At 39.8% G+C, this 16,730-nt stretch overlaps 1 protein-coding gene across 6 annotated transcripts in view; it reads right to left on the minus strand.

Annotated features, from left to right (window-relative positions):
- Positions 1 to 16,730, minus strand: part of LOC106041486 (protein spinster homolog 3-like) — a 45,145-nt gene continuing 28,415 nt past the window's right edge. For 5 of the 6 annotated variants that reach the window (XM_048067909.2, XM_066979863.1, XM_066979862.1 and 2 more), the window contains 4 exons: positions 14,961 to 15,150; positions 9,486 to 9,551; positions 3,345 to 3,443; positions 912 to 1,545 (listed from right to left, as the gene is read on the minus strand). In XM_048067909.2, coding sequence (XP_047923866.2) covers positions 1,378 to 1,545; positions 3,345 to 3,443; positions 9,486 to 9,551; positions 14,961 to 15,150 — 523 coding nt within the window. In that variant the 3' untranslated portion in view covers positions 912 to 1,377. Of the gene's footprint in view, positions 889 to 911; positions 1,546 to 3,344; positions 3,444 to 9,485; positions 9,552 to 14,960; positions 15,151 to 16,730 lie in introns of those variants that run through there. The other variant, XM_066979861.1, reaches the window with a different exon arrangement.

Raw genomic sequence — 16,730 nt, forward strand, 5'->3', positions numbered from 1 at the left:
CCCAAGCACCAGCAGCGCCCTTGACCACCTCCCCCCAGTTTTATTGTTCAGCATGACGCCATCTGGTATGGAATATTCTGGTATAGAGTATTTCTTTGGTCAGTTGGGGCCAGCTGTCCTGGCTCTGTCCCCTCCCAGCTTCTTGTGCAACCCCAGACTCCTCGCTGGCAGGGCAGCATGAGAAGCTGAAAAGTTCTTGAGCAGTTACTCTGCAGTGCTCAGTAACAACTAAAACATCTGTGTTATCGACACCATTTTCATCATCCTAAATCCAAAACACAGCATCACATCAGCTACTGTGAAGAAAATTAACTCTATCCCTGACAAAACCAGGACATGCATATAGACATACAGACTGACCACAACCCTCCACTCTTGAACCTGGCATTGACTTTGGTAGTCTGCTTCCCTTGGTCATTTCAGACAAATGAAAACACTGTTTGAACTATCTAGATTTTCCGAATTCTATAGACAAATCTTATCCTCTTGAGAATTCATAGGCCTCCCCTCCTTATCTCCACAAGACATTCTGCCTTAAATGCTAGTCTTGTTTAGGTTGACAGTCATGCTTGTGACAGCTCTATACTCTACCTTCTGGAGCTCCCCAGCTCCACAGAATACTCATGCCCGTTTTGCAGATTGAGGGAGGGCTGCCATATGCCAATTCAGCAGCAATTTTTGACTCACAGTCAAAAGCATCCAAAAAAGTCAGTACGCAGGATTTTCTGCCATATGGATGAATTGTTATTTGGCCTTTTCTCTAGCTGTATCTCATTAAGCAAAAAGGAAAGGAAAGAAAAAGAGGAGGACATTATTTTATCATTTTTTTTTTGCAAATCTTGCCCTGGAGTTCATCTTCACTTGAAAGACAGCATTCATTTCTGGTACCTAGGAAACCAAGTCAGAGCAGAAGGAAGCTGTAAGAATCTAGGTGATTGAGGACAGTGTTCCATCCAATTCAACAGATTTTCTTTAAGTCATACACTTTGTATATGACTTCTTTCAGGGGAGAGAGAGAAATATTACAGAGAGCTAGGAATGGTTCTAGTGGGCTCCAAAGACCAGAGGAGAGAAAGAAACACCTTCCATGAAGATGCATTACCTGCAGTAAAGCTATTTTATTACCTTCATATTTTGAAGGGGTCAGTAATAGCACTTCTGTGATCTTTGTGTGTTCTGTAAAGTCTGTTTTTCTTAATATGGGAGATTTGTTTAATCTGAGGCCTTGCTGGGATTTTGCATTTCTTTTATTTATAGAAACTATTGTACTATTACCACAACACATACATTTGTATTTTAACTTTACAGAGTCAATATCATGGCTGGTATACAAACAGGAAAGTTATCAGATAAAAGTTTAAAAGATACATAGAAACCTTAGAGCTTCTCTGCTTCCTTACGATCGTCTTCAACGTAGAAAGATGTCAGGAGGAAAAAACCTCCTCCAATGACACCAACAAAAACACAGATGATGAAGCTGTACTGCAGGCTCCTGAAACCCCATTGGACTGAGTGATTGTTCTTGGCCTGAATAACATTGGAGATCTAGGGAATGAAAATTGCTGTCATTAATGTGGGGTAACACCATACTTCTCTCTTGATTTAAGCAGGCTCTTTACACTGTGGCCCTTGAATAGAATAAAACTGAGCAGGTAGGGACAAAAAGCTTGCTACCTTGGTTTGTCAACCCCAATACCCCTATACTGCACTGCAGTTCCATTTCCATTTGGTTGGGGAATCTTGTTCTTTTATATCATTAGTGCCTCCAGTCACAAGAACACGAAATACTGCAAAAAGTGTTTATCATGACTAGTAAACATTAACTCATTTTACCATTTTCTAGCCCATCTCCAGAGAGCCAGCACAGGACAAACATTTGGCAACGACCTTTATCATTTCTTGGTGCTATTTGATAACTTTATCCATCCTTAATCAGAATCAAATGAATAGAAACTGGTCTGGCAAAAATGCAGCAATGAGCAGCAACACACATTAAAAAGGGAAGAGCTGGAAACTGATTTCAGAGACAAGAGTGGAGTCTGGTTTTGAGCCAAAAGGCATTTCAGGAGTCATGGAATGACATTATGAGGAAATGGGAAGAAGATACCAGACAGCTGCTTTTTGCACTGGCTAGACAATGAGGTTGTAAAAGCTATATGTGACACAGGAATTTTATTTTTGCAGACAGAAAGAAAAGCTGATTTCAAGAAACCCATAAGGTTCAATACTTAACCTAGGAACTTAAAAACTCTTAGTACAAACAAAAAGATGAATGCTGAATGCAGTCATTGCTATTCCCACATATGTCCTTGATTACAATATGCTTCGTGTTTTGAAATACACAAATATGAGACTCTTCAACCTTTTCTGGGTTGAATATGATTATTTATGACAGTTTAAGGAGATAAGAGTGAGATCAACTCTAAATGGGCACCTAGGGACTACAGCAAACATAACAGCCAAAATACATACCTAATGCATTTAATTTTAAAATGTTCAGTAAAAACAAAAAAATCTCTAGAGTGCAAAGGGAAGAAACACAGACTCTGAAAAAGACTATTCACTGATTCTCCAGACAGTTTATAAGCTAAAGGGTTAGTTGAAGTAGGTCAGCAAACAATAGCAAGACCTGAATACAGAAGATATGGTGTTTAATCAGCAGACATGGGCAGCGTTGGTATACTGGTTCACAGAAGCCTTCCAGAACACAATGTAGCGCTCATTGCACCGCACATGGATATACAACAGTTCTATTCCTGGATTCATCATCTCTGTTCTTTGTAAAGGTGCAAGGTTACATGAGGATAATCTCATCTGGGTATACCATGACAAACTTTTTTTGTCTTATACCTTTCAATTAGCTGCTATTTTAGTCAACTGCATGCAAGGTATTGCAAAAGAAGTCTTCTGTCCATAGTTACTAGCAGGATGCAGCAGCACATTCAGCAGGAAGCCTCAGTTCTGCATGTGCCTCAAAGATGGCAAAGAACAGTGGGTAAGAGATGATACTGTCTTTGCAAAAATGTATGCCTTCAAAATTTAAGAATTTTCAAATTTTAAATCAAAATTAATTTCTACACGCTGCAAGAAACTACTCACGTTTATACAGATATAGTATTATATTCTATGTACCTGCAGTGTCACAGGACCAGAAGTTGCATGCAAGTAAAATCATTTACAAAAACGTCCCCTTGGATTGCAGAATCAAGGTTATTCAAGGCTACCAACTTGCGTAATTTCTAAGCTTTGGACCAGGAATTGCCTAGATTTCTGTGAGTGTCTGTCTTTCAGTTTCTAAAAGTTTTACCCTAAAGAAAACTCAGATAAGCAGAGAATTCACTTACAGTCCCAACAAGATATGGGCTGCCTGCATCTCCCAGCAAATGGCTCACCAAAATCTGCAGGGCAATAGCTGTAGACTGCCGCCTCGGTGTCACGACATACTGAAACAAAACACAACCCACAGGAGAATGAGTATTAACAGAATGACTCTCAAAAATGGCCACCTACTTATATGAAAACCTAGAGGGATGGATATATTCATTTTTTTATATTTCATATTCAAACACTGTTTGGAGACAGAGAGGTTATTCTGAGCAATATAGTACACTGGATGTTTTATTTAGGAAGAAAACGATCAAGAAAGCAACACAAAAGAGGGATTGACAAAAAAGCATGAAAAACGTTACTCCCCTGCCTCCATTCACAGACTCACAGCAACTTGTACAGATTCACTTGGCCATGCCACTAATGGAAAACTCCAGCCAGTAACCCCTGCAGTTGTACCGATTTACTAGTACCAATTTACTCCTAAGGAGGTTCAGCAGTGACAGCCTCTGAGAAAAACCTCTCGTAACACTGTGTCAGCAGGCCCGGTCTAGCCTGCTGGGAAACTGGGGTACCAGAACGAGCTGCCACAGCTATAGAGGATGTCAGCTGAGACCTTGTGGAGACTCAGGGAGGGACCAGAAGGTGGCTGATGGTGGTTTGATGACAGATTTGATGGCAGAAGTTTGCTGCTTGTAACCGGAGAGCACCTGAGATATAGCTACTCTAATAACCATACCTCAAAATGATTGTGCTTTCGAGTGCATGCAGTTTAAATAACAAGTTGAAGAAGATGGTACAGGTACAGAACACAGCAAAGCATCACATAGATTATAACCAATTTTAAGATGAAATATAGTCATTTTGGGGTGATAGGAGCTTTTATGTCTGCGCTACTAAAGAAGATCAACAATGCCTGAAGTACAGCATGATTCTATATAATTTGTTTGTGTCTCTCTCGGTAATGCATTTACATTATTACACACTTAAAGGAGAAGCATTCACAGTCAGAATGAGGCAGAGGCAATTTTAAACCTTCATACATTTGTTTTCCAACCAATTGCTCATATCAGAGACAAAACACTTAATATTCCCCCACTCCTCTACTCCCCTGTTTTGTTTTTTTGTTTTGTTTGTTTGTTTGTTTGTGGGAAATTGATTGGAGCATCACTTCGACGTCTCAAACGCTAATTAATAGGGTGATGTGTTTTGCCAAGAGGCAAACACAAGGTATATAATTTATTGTGGCTTTATTTCTGCCTTCAAAGAAACACTAACATGCATGACAACAAGTTGGGCATAGAAGAAGAAAAAGATCCTGCTCCCACATTTAACTTGGAGTTTTATCATCACTCTGCATGTATAAGGAGGTCTCACAATATTAGGTAAGGAAATATTCACCTATCACTAAGACATAGCTATATCCCAACAGCAATATCAGTGCCACATCTTTAGGGTGGGTATAAGGAGATGCATTAATGGAAATTAAAACTGGAAGGTAAGGAAGCAGCATTGTCCAAGACACCAAGGTTAATTACTCTTGTGAGAACAAGAGTATCAAATATATCAGTCTCAATTTCCGAGTGAGAGAAACAAATTACAGTAGAAAACTCTAGGTTGGGAAATAGACCTTGCTATGACAGAGCTAGTCAGGAGTTTGACTGTTCTTGGCTCTCTAAGGTTATCCTGCCAACTGCCCTAGACTCAGTTTTCTTTTCTTTTATTGATAATGATAGGTTGTTTTCGAGCAATACAAATCAAATATTGTTATGTACTTAACATATTGTGGGCATTGCAGGCACCAGAGAATATAAATGCACTTTCACACTCTCAGTGTCCTGCACTGCTTTCTTGCAGCATGCATTTAATCTCTCATACCTGTACCTACGGAACAAAGCTGTAACAAGAAAAATGGACAAGAAGGACAGAAACTTCCTATAGTTAACGGGCTCCCACATACTCTGACTGTGCTATTACTGAGGTTCTTCTGCACAATGGAAACAGTATGCAAAAGCTCAACAAACTGTAGGTTTCTCTAGGAAAATAAACTGAACACTCCCACAAACGTGGGCTTTGAAGCAGCCTGTCCACAGTAACTGCCCAGCTACTCACACCATATCAACAACGCAGATGACATCCTATGCACCGTCATCTCCTAGGAGATGCCAGTCCAGATGCCTTGACAGATAAGCAGGGTGCCCCCAGAAATTTGATTTGCAAGCCCTGTCGTGCTGTCTCTGGAGGTTTTAGAGATCCTCCTGCAGACTATGTGACAGAGCTGTCAGCTAAAAAAGCAGATGGAAGAGACAGGCTGGTAAACACTTGTATACCTCCCAGGGCACTTCCAAACAAAGACAGGGACATGTTGGTAGCCTTCCCAAGCCCAATATTAGCTTCCAGTTCCAGCAGCTTTTATGCTTCTAGCTGCCAAAAGCCTAAAATATAGAGTCCCAGTACCTCACAGATGGTAAACAGCTATTTCATTAGGGACACTCCTACTTAGCCGGAGAACTGTAAGCAAGGCAGCTACAGCACTTCCCTACGTGCACGTTCTGATTGCAGTCAGCCGGTAGGTACCTTATGTTTACAGCTGAATAAGGGGCACAAGGCTTGCTACATGCAATGCATCTTGATGTACGATCCACAAAGGAAGAAAGTCCTTATCATTCAGTCAGCGTCTTCCTTTGTCTTTGTCTCCACAGGCTGCAGGATAAATAAATTCCTAGCTCCATTCTGCCTAGCAGTGCCATATAGGGAGAATGAAAAGTCATTTTCATGGCAGAATAAGAACATGCATTAGCAAATCCAGCCACAATATCAGAAAGTCTACCAGCTCACACAGGAAAAATGCAAAAAGAGAAATTTCTGTTGTTATCTACGGCATCCTTAAGTCAACGTAGTAGCAGTGATACACTGAACCCATGGATTTTCAGCAGGATGAAACAAAACTCTCAGATAAGATTGCCGCTGAATGAGCAGACATCCACAAATTCATCTAAATTCCATCATTTTTCTAACAAAACAATGAGTAACATTTAGAATTCAACAGATCCAACCAAAAGCACATTCATGGTAGTACACTGAATGTCTGCTCTCAGGGGGAGCACACCACTACAGAGCTCTGCTCTGCCAAACTTTTCACCTTCCTCCTTGATGCAGTATTGCTTGCACCTAAAACCAAAGCTTTCTAAAATAAATACAAAAGAAGTGTGCCAGTGACATAGGAGACAAGAACTTCCTCCTCTTCTCAGTTTACATGGATCAAGGATATGGCAATGACACTCCAGATAGATTTTGTGTGGGCTGGAATATGATGCAGCATTCCCTAAGCAAGCTGAGACCTAAGTGACTGAACTGAATGCAAACACAGCTCCTTGCAGATGTTGCAGGTTGGGTTCAGAAAGGAATCTAAAGAAGGAGCTGACAGTACTGACTTGTGCCTTACTTCCTGTCCTGTATCAACTGTATCTAACTGAGCAATGTCATCTTCCTCTTTAACAATGACAGAGGAAATAATTAAAACACAAATGTAGGAGTTCAAACAAAAGTAAATTGAGAGACTTTAAGAAAATCTTTCAGTGGAGGCTCAAGTGATGTAAGAAGAATACTAACTGTAATGGTGCTTTGTTCTCTTGGAGAAAAAAAAAGCAGTGATTTAAAAATAATCTGAAATAGAAACTAATAAAAAAAATATTTTGAAGCAGTGATAGTTTTGCTGTACCTGTTCACTGCTTCAAGGCTATACCTCTTGTCTCAAAGGATAATTGTTTCTGACCATTCTTTGGGAGTCAAAGAAGAAACAAAACCCTCTTGCAGCAGGCTGAGCTTTTCAGCGGGCAACCAATTCACTAATGCTGACTGCAATTTTTATTTTTTCTTAAAATTCCAGACTGCAGAAAACTGACATGTAGAGAGCAGTACCATGGAAGAGTAACTTGAGACCATAACACAACAGTCAACAACAGTGCTTTGTTGAAGAACCATGAAATATGAGTTGTTTTATTCCTTTACCTCAATCAGAATGTAAAGAAAGATTCTTCAGGCTATGAAGTTTGAAGATAAACAGGCTCAAGGCAAGGTCAAGTCAGCTGAAGCAGAGTTCTATAGTGCTTCACAGCTAGTCCCTTTTGCCATTAGCAGGCGCTCAGTGTTTGGCTATATACTTTCACATCCTTCTTTTACACCAAAGACTGCAATAGAGAGAGATACTTTTATCTCTGCACAGTTTTTTACCACTCATTTTTAGGTAGCTGTTAGGAATATCAAGCAAGTTGTATACACTGAGTAACTAAGACTATAGTGACAGTCACCTCGGTAGTACATTTTCAGTTCCTGTGGCAGCAAGAAACAATGGCAGCCTTGTGGACAACCACTTTCATCATGAGCCATGGGCTGCAAGTTTTCTTTACTGTCCTAAATTCTTGTGACATGTTATTGGGCATCACTATGCATTGTGCTACACATGAATGCATTCACTGTGGTTCTTATATGAAAGATTTCTTACGACAGTGGAGTTTGCTTTAGCAATCTGCAAATAGATTTGAACTCCCTCGAAATGAGAAACTATTAAATAAAACAGATGTTCATGTGAATCTTGCTTAGGATCTCTTCAGCTACCGGTTTTCCATGATTAGCCTGAAGGTGGGAAACTAGAGAGTTCTTTTCTGCTTTGCCTTTACATTTGACCCTTCTCTCATCTGTCCTGAGGGCTTTAAACAATTGCTCTACTTTGTCTTCTATTAGCACCAGCTGCATCAGAATTTTACCAGTACCACACCTCTCTCAGCTCTCTCTCAGGTAACATCCTGCTTTCAATGTTTGGGTTCTGGTCATGCTCACTGATCTGCAACACAATCACCCCACAGAAGAAGATTCTAAAAAGTACAAAATCTGTGTTTCATTGCAATACAGTGCTTTATTCTTTGTAGAAAAGGATAGTGCCAATTAAAATATCCTATCTTATGCCCATGGGGAGCAATGAAAGGATTTTCAGTCATTCTAATAGCTCTGGCTGTGGTATTTAAATCAGCTTTCTGCAGTCAGATTACTAGATACGAACAAGGTAGACTATTTCCTTGCTTGTTTGACTGGTAAACTGTATTCAGCTTGTTTGTACTATGACTTTCCAAAAAAAGTCACATAAACTACTTCATAAGACTGTGATAATCTGCATAGTTCAGTGATGGTAGAAAATCTCTCTAGCATAACAATATCTGTCCCATATTTTACACAGACATCGATTAGTGACTGTGGAGCTACAGCATAAAACAAGGGTTGCCAAATTCTTCCTTTGAGTAAAACCTCAAGGATATTAAAAAAGTGTTGATCCTTAAAGTCTTTGCAATAATTAATAGAAAAAGCTAGTTGCTTGTTGATACCAAGACTAATTGTGCCACAAGATCTGTGCTTTTCACATCACTCCTTTCTAAAGAAAGTTGCTGATGACATAATTGCAATGAAATAGGCACTGCTATTCTTTGGGCTTGTGGTAGCACTCCTGGAACCCCCAAGAGTATCGTAAGCATTACTGCTTTGCCAATGCTTTGGCAGTGTAGCATCATTTATTAATTTAACTTGTAAGTACTGGAATTTATCTGAACTGTATTCTGGAGTGAGGGAACTTGCGAACAGTTCACAGAATGAAGAATTCTAACATATACACTACCTTTACTTTGTAGAATATTGGCTTTTCCTCATTTGGCTCATCTTTACAGAGCTTTGGAGCACAAATACAAAATCCCTGAATACAGACAGAAAGTGATTTTTTTTTTTGGTGTAGACCATTTTCTGGCAGACATCCAACAACACAGAGCTGTACTCAAAATTCAGACTAGTGTGGGTACCAGAAACACTAGATAGTTACACGTGCATGAATTGCATCCAGTACATCTCCTTTCTGGGCTTACGGTGAGCTTGGACTACTGCACTACTACACCCATATTGTTAGTGGTATCTCTGCACAGCACTACACTACAGCACTACGTTACAGCCCTAATATTAGCAGAGTACCAATAAGGGTATTCTTAGTTAGGTTTCACTCATCTCTTCCTGGAAGGAGAAATTTGGTCCTCCTGGCCACCAAGTTGAACACTTATGAACAATATTGCTGTGAAAAGCTGAAAACCCAGAAATAAGCAAATAGTTTCACAAGCACTTACCAGCAGTATGTCTGTCACAACAGCCCAGTTTGCAGATAAAAATAGTTCTCCAAATGCAATAAAAATCTGCAAAAAAAGAAGAAAGCAGTAACTATACACACTACACTGCTATTTTTTAGTGTGAAGATAAAGGCAGGCTTATCAATTATGCTCATCTCTGTGAGTTGCTGTACATACCCATCTCTTTATAAATTAAACATCTCATCTGCCTATACTTACAAACACTGTCTTCCTCTTAAATAAGAGGAAAGGAACTAGGGAAGGTATGTGAGTTGCTTTGGTTCACGTATCCTCAGCAGAAGAGCCAAAAGAGGAAACATATCACCCTCACAAATAAATTGGAATGAACTGCTGAACCCAAGAAGAGGGAGACAAAAGCCTGTGAAGGGAAACCTCCAGCACAGGTTTAAAATTTTCTCAAAGATCTCCCTTACCATAGGTTTCCAAATGAAACCAACAGAACATCTCTGTGCCAGGACAAGTTCTGTTAAAGGCTCCTTCAGAGAGGTCAGATCCAAAATGAAATGGACTCCTAGAGCCAGACAGCCTCAAGGTCTTGGTGTCCTGTGGGAATTCCATAATTCACCACAGATGGAGATGCAGCCATCAGGAAAAAGGGGTAGGGCTCCCAACAGTTCTTACACCTGTGGTCATATAGAACATTAACCCTTTCAGCCAGCCCTGGACATGGATTTCAGCAGGCTGTACAGACTAATCAATACTTGAAGAAAACATTAAAGCTGCACTGTAAAGCTGGAGTAGTTCTAGAAGTCAGAATCTGCTTAGTGACACAGGCAACCAAGTCAGATGGCACCTACAAAATAAACTCTATTATAATAACAAGTGCTAGCATCTTGACTGGGTGGGCTTTGATCAAGATATTCTATCTGGTTGATGAAAGAAAGGCACAGTGCAAACTATCAGATGTTTTCAGAGGGGTAACTTTCATGCTCCCACGAGGAATCAGACGTACATCTGAATCACTGCATCTTCCTGTTATATACCTACTTCCTCTGCATTTCTTGCCTGTGCTATTCATGTTTTCTCCTCCAAACCAGTCTGGGGAAAAAGTGCTTTGAAGACCGGAGGTACCGAGCACAGACCTTTATCCAGACGTCTTTTCCTTCCAAATGCTTTATACAGTTTTTCTAATTTGCAGCTGAATCTATTCCTCCATATATAATTACTTTTCATTAAGTTTTTTAACAGGTATCACCAGTTTCACATACTCCTTGACTATGTCTTAGTTCTTGGATTTGTGCATCCCACTATCAAAGTCTTTCCACTGATTTAACTTTGGTGGACCTTGCCCTTGCAAGAGGCAGAATGCAGTCAGTCTCCAACTCCATGACTGTAACAATATCAGCCTATTGACTACAGAAATGATTCTACATGCCAGTCTTGGCAGGAGAGCATGAGACACAGCCTTTTATTAGAGAACTTTGGGACAAACACAAAATGAAATGTGTTGGTAACACGGTTAGCAGTATCACATAGTTCAGCTTATTGCCAAGCTGCCTGGCAATAAGGACCAACAAGGGCAAACCTTGCAAATCACCACAAAGTACTAGCCCTTCACCATCATATCTCAGGCTAATACTCTCTGATCTCTCTTGGAAGATCCATACTAATTAAGAACCTTCCTTTCTTTTTTCCCCTGATTCTATACCAATAAACTTTAAATGTGCCATTGCTAACTTAGGATCACAATCTACGAAGTGGTCAGAGCAGTACTCAGGGAAATTAGAGGCAAATCCAGAAGTGCAGAAGTACCCTGCTATATAGCAATAACAGCTTGAACTTAGTAAATTCTGTTGGTCGTGCCATAGCTAACAAGAGATACGGCAGGTTGAAGTGAAACAGGAAGGAAACAAAGAACAAAGATTTATTTAAATCCTGGCTGATACTTTAGATATAACTAGATGCAAATACAATGGTTAGAGCAGAAGGTTCTGAAGTCTCCCAAACTGTTCCTAGATACCATCAATGGAATATATGACTACCTGCTTTCACACACCAAATGAGGGATTGATCTATCTCCCTCACATGCTTAGTGCTTTTAAAGTGTTGTTTCAGGTTTTCCTTTTTCTTTAAGATTTTTCAAGTTATTTAATCTCTTCAGGTGCTTAAGAACAAGAGCCTGGTATGAGAAACATGCTTAATGTGAGAAAAGAATGTAAAATTCATCTTTAGGAAACAAATTATGCTCTCAACCCAGAGTTCAAAGGAATGGGAATTAATGAAAAGTTATCCATGATAAGAAAATGTGACACTCCAGAGCAGAATTTTATACAGAATTTTGTTAATGTTTGAGACACAGCTTTGTCAGCTTTTCTTTTCTTTCCTAATGTCTTGTGTGGATTGCAGTTGTAGGGCACCAGAAAAAAATTAAGCCAGACAGTTTTGGAAAACAATAAACCATTCTGCAAACTATATTAAAGTATTCTTTCTAAAACCAATATCAAATTTGTACTTTCTCATGCAGAATAAATTCAATATGGTTGAATAGCTGGTGTACTCACCCATCCAACTGCAGAACAACTGCAATCTGTAAATATGGGACAGCTATATGTACTTTTCTCTAAAACAAGTAAAGATATTCTGGAAGTACTGTACTTGGCAAGGGAGAAGGGCTGATGATGGCAGGAAAGCAATTGTAATGCTCTATTTAAAGTGTATCCTTCAGTTTCTACCATGTCTCAATATTCCTTACACTGTCTTAAGTTCTTATTTGAAACTAATATGGAAAATGTTTCCATTGAATTTGTGCAATTGTGTTTGTGACATGCCCTTTCTAATCTGCTAAGTGTATCCAGAAACACTACATTTTATTGCTGTCACCTTCTCCAGGATCCCCAATTTTTTAGCAGACTGAATACTTGAAGTTGGTCTTCAAAGGATGCAACCAGAATAATGTCCCAAATTTTAAGGAGATTTTGCTTTGTAGATGACTGTTTACATTCATACCTAAAGCTAAAAGAGAATTAGATTGTAATCAATGTCAAACACACAATTTGCTTTTAAAAAGTTGCATGTCTAGACAGAAAAGATGGGAGTCAGCATGGCTGGACCATATGTGATCATCCATTTCTGTTTTTTTTGTGGTTTTTGTTTTGTTTTTTTTTTGGGGGGGAAAAAAAAACAACACACACAGCATGCAGGTATATCAGAGACAAGAGCTGCAGAATGCCTCCTTCAAAGGCAATTTGCAGGGCAAGACTGCATCCTGAGACAGCATTACCATTAAAGGTAAGTCCATTTAAATCAAAGTTCCCCCAACACTAAATACAGTTCAACTTTCCCAGCTGCAGGGTTCAGTCATGACTTTCCAAAGTACCTGCTGCAATGCGGAGAGCATGTCTTTTGTTTTCTTTTGGAGAGAGGAAAAGATTTAGACAGAGACTCCTCTGACATAACAAAGTCAGATCACTTTTCTGTCTTTTCAAAGATTGCTTTTGAAATCAAGAACTGTGTGTCCAGAAAGACCAGAGAAATCTCATGACATTTCAGTTTATCTATCCCAACAGAGACCCTGGAAATACTGCCACGTTTACATGTTAACTTGAGAATTCTTGTGCTTTGAAACATTTCGTCCAGCTTTGTCCATAGCTGATGAAACCCACTCATTCCTTTTCATTATCCGCTCAAGACAGTGGCAAGTACCATATAAAACCTACTACGATTGGAAGCCAATGCATGTATGTTTTTTGCTTCAGTAGTTCCCACACTGAAGTGAAGTGATGGAGACAGGTCTGCTGACATCAGTGTGCCTGAGTAGACAGTAACTGGAAAGCCAGTTTCCTGCTAGTGTCCTACACAAATGGAAGATTTGTTTCAGTGGGACCTTCAAATTAGATGCACCAGCTGGCACGCCACTCCAATTCTCACACCAGTATGACTAGTGTCAGATCTTGTTTAGAAAGCAAGGAGAGGCACGGCTGCTGCCAGAGAAGGCAACAGTTAAACAGTCACGGTGGTAAAAATATTAGAAGAAACAGGTGCTTAGATTATGTAGAATTTATTACCACTGCACATTGCTGACATTACATGTGGGAACACCTGAATCAAGCACATCAAACAGAAGATAAAGTGGTAAAGTCTTTGTTCATAAGACCAACTGCTCTGCCCATGGGAAGAAACTTAAAGAATACAGTTATCCACATCCCAGTTCAGAACTTCCTCCCAGATAACGGCATGAAGACAGAATGCTGTTTGCAAGGACAGAAATATTTAAAACAAATTTTATCAGTCCTAATAAAAGGTATATTTTGGAAAAGGGTAATTGAAAACTGATACATTAATTCATTTGTCTAGTATAGACTGGCGAATCAAACACAGTTGTGGTTGTGTGCTACACTTTTAATGACAAAAGAGAACTGAAGAACACACTCAGAGCAGGACTATGTGGGAACCTGAGATGCAGAAAAAGAAAATGGCTAATTCTTTTGGCACTGAGATATCTGCTCTTGAACCCAAAAATAATCTTTAATTTCACATTTTGCTTTGTGTACATACACACAGACATGCAGATCCATTTGTTTTTAGCTTTGGTTTAAAGGTATTTTTCCACAGGAATTCCTGAGGAGTGTCAAAAGGAAAACCTCTTTGAACAAATGTTATTCTTAGAAGCAAAAAAAGCTGCAAAAATACCCTTTTGCAGAGGACTGTTGATTACTGTAATTAACTTTACTTGGATCCTCTTATTTATGTTAATCATGGTAATGGTGGCTATGGATTCACAGAAAAAAAGCTTGGAGTCTTTCCCTAGCTGTTACCAGATTATAGTTAAAATAAGGTTTACATTCAGTTCTCTCTCACAGGGAGTTTTTGGAACTATTTTTCATTCCTAAGTAAGCTTCTGTTTTTCCCTTTACTGAGACCTTATGTTATTTATACTTCAGGTTGCATTGCCAAAAGTTTGACATTGAAGATTAGCTAGTGACTTGGGGCACTGAAGGTGATGGCTAAGTTATGGTTAGCAAGAACCGTGCATATTGTACAGTCCCAAGTACACCAATCTTTAAGTATTCAGGGAGCAAAAAGAAGAATTCTAAATTAGTCACATAGCATTAAAAATTAACATAAGATCAAGACTTCCTTTAACTACACTTTTGCATATGGACACTCCAGCTTCATGCAGCTAGCTACATAGGCTTACTCTTCTCTTCTCTAGTCCAGGCAGATTCCATAGGTCCTGAGTTCCAGTTTATAATGCTCTGACTGACTGCCCTCTTCACTGGGACAAGTAATGCACAGTGGGGCCCTCACAAGACAGACTGACACTGCAGGTAATACTAGAGCAACATGTGCATTGCCTAGCTAGTGGGCCACTTTGTCTCATTTGCTGAACCTTCTTAATGGTCTAGATGACTGAAGGAATCCAGAAATAGCAATCCTTCTCCTCCTCTTCCCCCTTCCCTGTCTCCCCAGGATCCCAGAAGACATTTTGCTAGTGATAGACAGATTGGCACTTACAAAAGTGGAAGTGATGTTTCTCTGTGCCATCATCAGCGCTATGAATAAGCACAGAGCAGAAACAAACATGCTTGTGGCACAGATCAGAGGATCAGCTCTGTTGTTTATCTTCCTTAATCTTCTTGCAGCTTCTGCCCCAGCAATGACACCCAAGATTCCTGTCCCAATGGTGATGCCTCCAAATATCAGGCTGTCGATAAAGCACAAGAGACAGTTGAGCGCAGTAAAATCATACTCAGGAAAAAGGTTGGTGTTGGGTGTCCCATTGTTAGCTTATACCTTCAGTTTCAGAGAAATCTTTAATGGGCAACTTGGATTTTACTTTACTTGATCTAACCTTCCCACTCCTTCCAAATGGATTTAGTCCCAATGCCTCAATTGCAGCTATGCCCCCTGCAACTGACGCTCTATCTTGTGGAACAGATATTCTCCCATTTACAGAGCAGGTGTTATACAACCAGCCTCAAGGAGGACTCTTCTGAGTACAATCTGCTTTGGACATCCAGTGATTCAGAGGAGACACAGTCATCTTGGTTAGCCTAGGAATAAATTTACTCAGTCATCCCTAAAACACAGATGGAATAACTCTGTATCACAATCTGCTGTCCTGGAAGAGATCCTATCACATGGAATTATATACATCTGAAATACAGCCCTCCGGTTAGCACAGCTGAGATAACTCACTTCTCTGATTACGGGAAACAGCTACCACCATCCAAAACTGTTCAAAGAACAGTTAACCAATAGGAGGTCCACGTCTTATTTTCTGAATGCAAAATTTCAAGTGCCACCCAGCTTTGTGCATCTGCAAATGCAAACATGTTCTGCAGGAACAGCAAGTTATTAAAAGTATGTGTTCAAATAGCATAGAAGATTCAGACTCCAGAGGGACTTCCATATATGCTTTTCTCTCTGTCCCAAATGAGATCCTAATGACAAAGCAAGCCTCTTGAAACAAGACTAGTGGTGCCACTGATTGTTTAATGCATCATAACTCCCCTGAGGCAAATGGTGACAGGAGCATGGTGTTCTGAGCACAAGTGCTTCTAAATATTTCAGAGTGCTATGTGGAAAGTTTTGTACACTGCCCTAAGCTTTTTCTGAATGCAAAGCAAAGTAACCAGTTAGGATATGATCTGTTCCTTTAATTTACAGTGCATCTGCTTCAATGCCTAGTAAAATTATTATTCTGGGAGTTATTGAAAAACACTTGAAAGACAATGCAGTTATTGGTCATAACCAACACAGGTTCACAAGGGGAAAGTCCTGCTTAATTACCTAAATTTTCTTTTAGGGCAATGTTACCCATCTAGTTGACCAATGGAAGCCAGCAGATGTGATCTTTTCGGATTTTAGCAAGGCTTTTGATACTGTCTCTGACACTATCCTTCTAGACAAAATATCCAGCATATACCTTGACGAGTACATGATATGATGGGTGAACAATTGGCTGATAGGTCAGGTTCAAAGGGTTATAGTAAATGGGGTTACACCAGGCTGGCAGCCAGTCACTAGTGGGGTTCCCCAGGGCTCCATTTTAGGGCCAGTTCTCTTCAATGTTTTTATAAATGATCTGGAAGCCAGACTTGAATGAATACTGGGTTTGCAGACGATACTAAATTAGGAGGAGCTGTTGACTTCTTGAGAGTAGAGAAGCCTCGCAGAAAGATCTTGATAAATTAGAGAGCTGGGCAATAGCCAGCCGTATGAAATTTAACAGGAGCAAAAGCCACAACCTGTACCTGGGACAAGGTAATCCTGGATATGATA

This window comes from Anser cygnoides, chromosome 18 (assembly GCF_040182565.1).
Source record: "Anser cygnoides isolate HZ-2024a breed goose chromosome 18, Taihu_goose_T2T_genome, whole genome shotgun sequence".
In the NCBI taxonomy this organism is placed as follows: domain Eukaryota; kingdom Metazoa; phylum Chordata; class Aves; order Anseriformes; family Anatidae; genus Anser; species Anser cygnoides.